Source organism: Rhincodon typus, unplaced genomic scaffold, assembly GCF_021869965.1.
Source record: "Rhincodon typus isolate 14 unplaced genomic scaffold, sRhiTyp1.1 hic_rhity00012691, whole genome shotgun sequence".
Taxonomy (NCBI): domain Eukaryota; kingdom Metazoa; phylum Chordata; class Chondrichthyes; order Orectolobiformes; family Rhincodontidae; genus Rhincodon; species Rhincodon typus.
Window position 1 is genome coordinate 2,416 of NW_025978329.1, and position 3,153 is coordinate 5,568.

The following is a 3,153-nucleotide window of genomic DNA, read 5'->3' on the forward strand; positions in this document are numbered from 1 at the left end:
CTGATACTACACGTCTGAAGCAGGAAGCAGACAGGATGAGTCCAAAAGTTGAGTCAAAAATTGGACGTGGCATCAAAAAAAACTAAAAAAGGGCAGGAAATCAAAGCCACAATTTCCACAGCCAGAAGTGCCCCAACATTTAGATTCACGGGAACTTCACATTGAAATGTAGTTTTTTTTATTGATTCAATCGCAAACTTGAGACTGACCAATTCAATCTCAACACACCAGGCCATCTAACAAAACAGAACTTTCATATTGGTTACAAATGCACATCTCTACATGCAGCTGTTCAAAGCTTCCTACACGCGCAGTTACTCAGGCTCCAACTGGAACACTGACATTGCACATTTGCCTAATATCACAAAATCTTGTTGGGTAGTGACAGATTCTATTTAGAACATCAAAAATTATAATGCAGAATAGACAAGTTGAGAACTTCAACTTGGACTGCCAGCAAACAAGGCTTCCACTGAATTGCCATCTCAGTGTGGTGACCAGTATGCAATTATAATCCATTTTGCAGCATGCTTTAAGAATTTTCCCGGTTTGATTCAAAAACTTCACAACTTCTGGAGTACTTCAACCAGTTCTAAATAGTCAATTAAACAGCATAGCGAGATTTGTAACATGTAATTACTACAAATATTAAAGCAATTCTGGCTGTGAAATCAAAAAAAGAGAGATCAGTGATAATATATGATTCACAGCAATTCACCACACCCAGTATACACACCCTAGTCAAACATAACTACCACAAAATGTAACAAGCCTTTTGCAGTCACTCCCATGCAGTATCCTGAGCATTCAATGAACACACCGATTTGGAATGTTACAGATAACTAAATTTCTAAACAAGCTTTTACAATCGAAGCAAAGAACAAAAGCACCCAAGCGGACAGTAATTGTTCCAACGCAATAAAAAACATGGGATGTTTTGAACAGGTAGACAACATCTTGTAACCAAACGACATTTTGCCATAATTTTAGGACAGGAGATCTAGCAGTGGGAATTCCTACATTGCAAATTTATGCCAATTACAAACCAGCTTGAATTAAAAGTCATTTGCAACTAGTGGCAAGGGAAAGAAACAAACATACCCTTATTCCTTCCTGAATCAGTAATTTTCAATTCTTAACAGAATTACATTGCTGTTGCTAGCAAATGAGTCTACACCATGTTGAAATTAGCAAAGACACAACATTGACCAAAAATCAAGAATCATCTTCAGCTCTTAAAAACTTCAAATTGATCTTAATTTGTTCAAGCATCTGCTATCTAAACTCAAATAACAAAGAAAACTTCAGTCCTTTTTGCCAGTGAACCAACCTTAACATCAGTTCGGCCAGAAAGTATTTTAGTTTCCAATACAATTGGCAAGTCATTTGTCTACAAACGCTAATTGATGATCAAGTGAATGCAGTTTAAAACAGCGAGTTTATGCTGCCTAGTAATGGAAAAGCCTAGTTTTGAAGAACTGCTCCAGATATTTTTTAACCTCCAAGACCTATATGTAGGCTAATGGCATACTGACCTAGAAAACCTATACGGTCTCAGACTGTAAAAGCCTTGACTGCAGTTCCTAGTCAGTTCGTTGGTAAACCTTTTTCTGGTTAAAAAGGTAGCTCAGGATATCAATTTATTTTTGCGCGTGGAGAAGGAGAAAGAACACATTGTTTCAGGCGCAGTTTTATTTCATTTTTGTTTTAAAAAAGACGATTTCAGATCAAAGACACGCCACCCCTTTGTTCGCCTTTCTTACCAGGACTTCTTTGCAGATGTCATTAAGCTCCGTTTCGATTTTTTCCCGGTAACTTTTGGTTAGTTGCAATCGCTTGTCATCGGTGTCGCTCTTCTGCTCCACGCTGGAGATGACCCTCCAGGCCGATCGGCGGGCCCCCACCACATTCTTGTAGGCGACCGACAGCAGGTTCCTCTCCTCGGTCGTCAGCTCGAAGCCGCGCTCAGTCACCGCTTTCATCGCGGCCGCCATGTCTTCATACCTCTCGGCCTGTTCGGCCAGCTTGGCCCTCTGGACATCCTCCTCGTTCACCGGGTTGCTGGCCACCTGATCGGCCGGCTTCTCCTGCTTGGCCTGCTCGGCCGGCTTCGCCTGCTCAGTCTGCTTCTCCTGCTCGGCGTTCTCCATGGCTCTCCGGCTTTTATCGAGCTCCGGGGGTTGGGTAAAGTCGGAGAGGTTGGGGCGGGAGGGGGTGGGGGTGTGGCAAAGAAAAGAGGACTTTCTCTCGGTGCTTTTAACACGAAGCTCGCTACTTTTCTCCCTCTTTCAGTCACTGTTTAAACAAAACAGGAAAAAAAAAACAAATTAAAATGGGTTTTTAAGCAGGAGAGGCAGTTAGAGATATCCTTGACTTTCCCACGGCTACTTTCGTCCCTCCACAACCTATCCTAGCTCTCATTATATGCAAAGTACAGATTAGCAGCAAAGAAAAAGAACATGGAAACGGCGGGCTTAAATTAAAACTCGTCGATTTTAAGACCAGGGGCTTTGTTTTCCAAAGCAGAAGAGCTACCGCCCAGCATAAATTGAAATAACTTGCGTCACTATTTTTAATGTTAACCTCCCTCAGCTCGCAGAGACAGTTGGACGGTTATTTAAAAAGAGAACTAATACCGACCTTCCGTGCGCTCAGCGACTCCTCAAATGCATAAACTCCAGCCGAGGAAGGCGGACAAAAAAAGGAGCGCCCTCCCTCACTCTCCACCTTGACGGCTAGCTCAGGCCCCGCCCCTTCACTCCCCCGCCAGCCTGCCGTAGACAGACAGGCGGCTCGGCCAATGAGACGGGGTGAAAGCGGCGGCGCCGTTTCGGCAGGCGGCCAATCGTCTGCAGGGGCCCGCGCGGATGGGAGCGGGATCCCACCCCTCCCCGCCCATCTCGCTCTGACAGGTCCGGTGGACGGGCAGCCTGAAGCTGAGACTTGGGGCTTCCTCCAATTAGATTCAGTGTGAGATGACGTTCCTGTTGCCATGACGATGGTGAAGGGGCCCGAAATGGGCAGGGTGTGGCTCGAGACATGGCGGTTTGTAGGTGGTGGGGGGAAGGAGGAGGCAGGTCGATGCATGTCAGTGCTTTGAGGATCTGGGGGTCCGAATGGTAACTCACTGAAGCAGCGAGAAAAAGACGCTGG

At 45.2% G+C, this 3,153-nt stretch overlaps 1 protein-coding gene across 1 annotated transcript; it reads right to left on the reverse strand.

Annotated features, from left to right (window-relative positions):
- Positions 1 to 1,681: 1,681 nt before the first annotated feature.
- On the reverse strand, positions 1,682 to 2,778 carry LOC125482572 (14-3-3 protein beta/alpha-A-like). The gene is made up of 2 exons (XM_048594669.1): positions 2,641 to 2,778; positions 1,682 to 2,295 (listed from the first exon to the last, which is right to left on the reverse strand). Exon 2 carries the CDS (start codon positions 2,148 to 2,150, stop codon positions 1,728 to 1,730), a length of 423 nt encoding a protein of 140 aa, XP_048450626.1. The 5' UTR covers positions 2,151 to 2,295; positions 2,641 to 2,778; the 3' UTR covers positions 1,682 to 1,727.
- Positions 2,779 to 3,153: the final 375 nt, after the last annotated feature.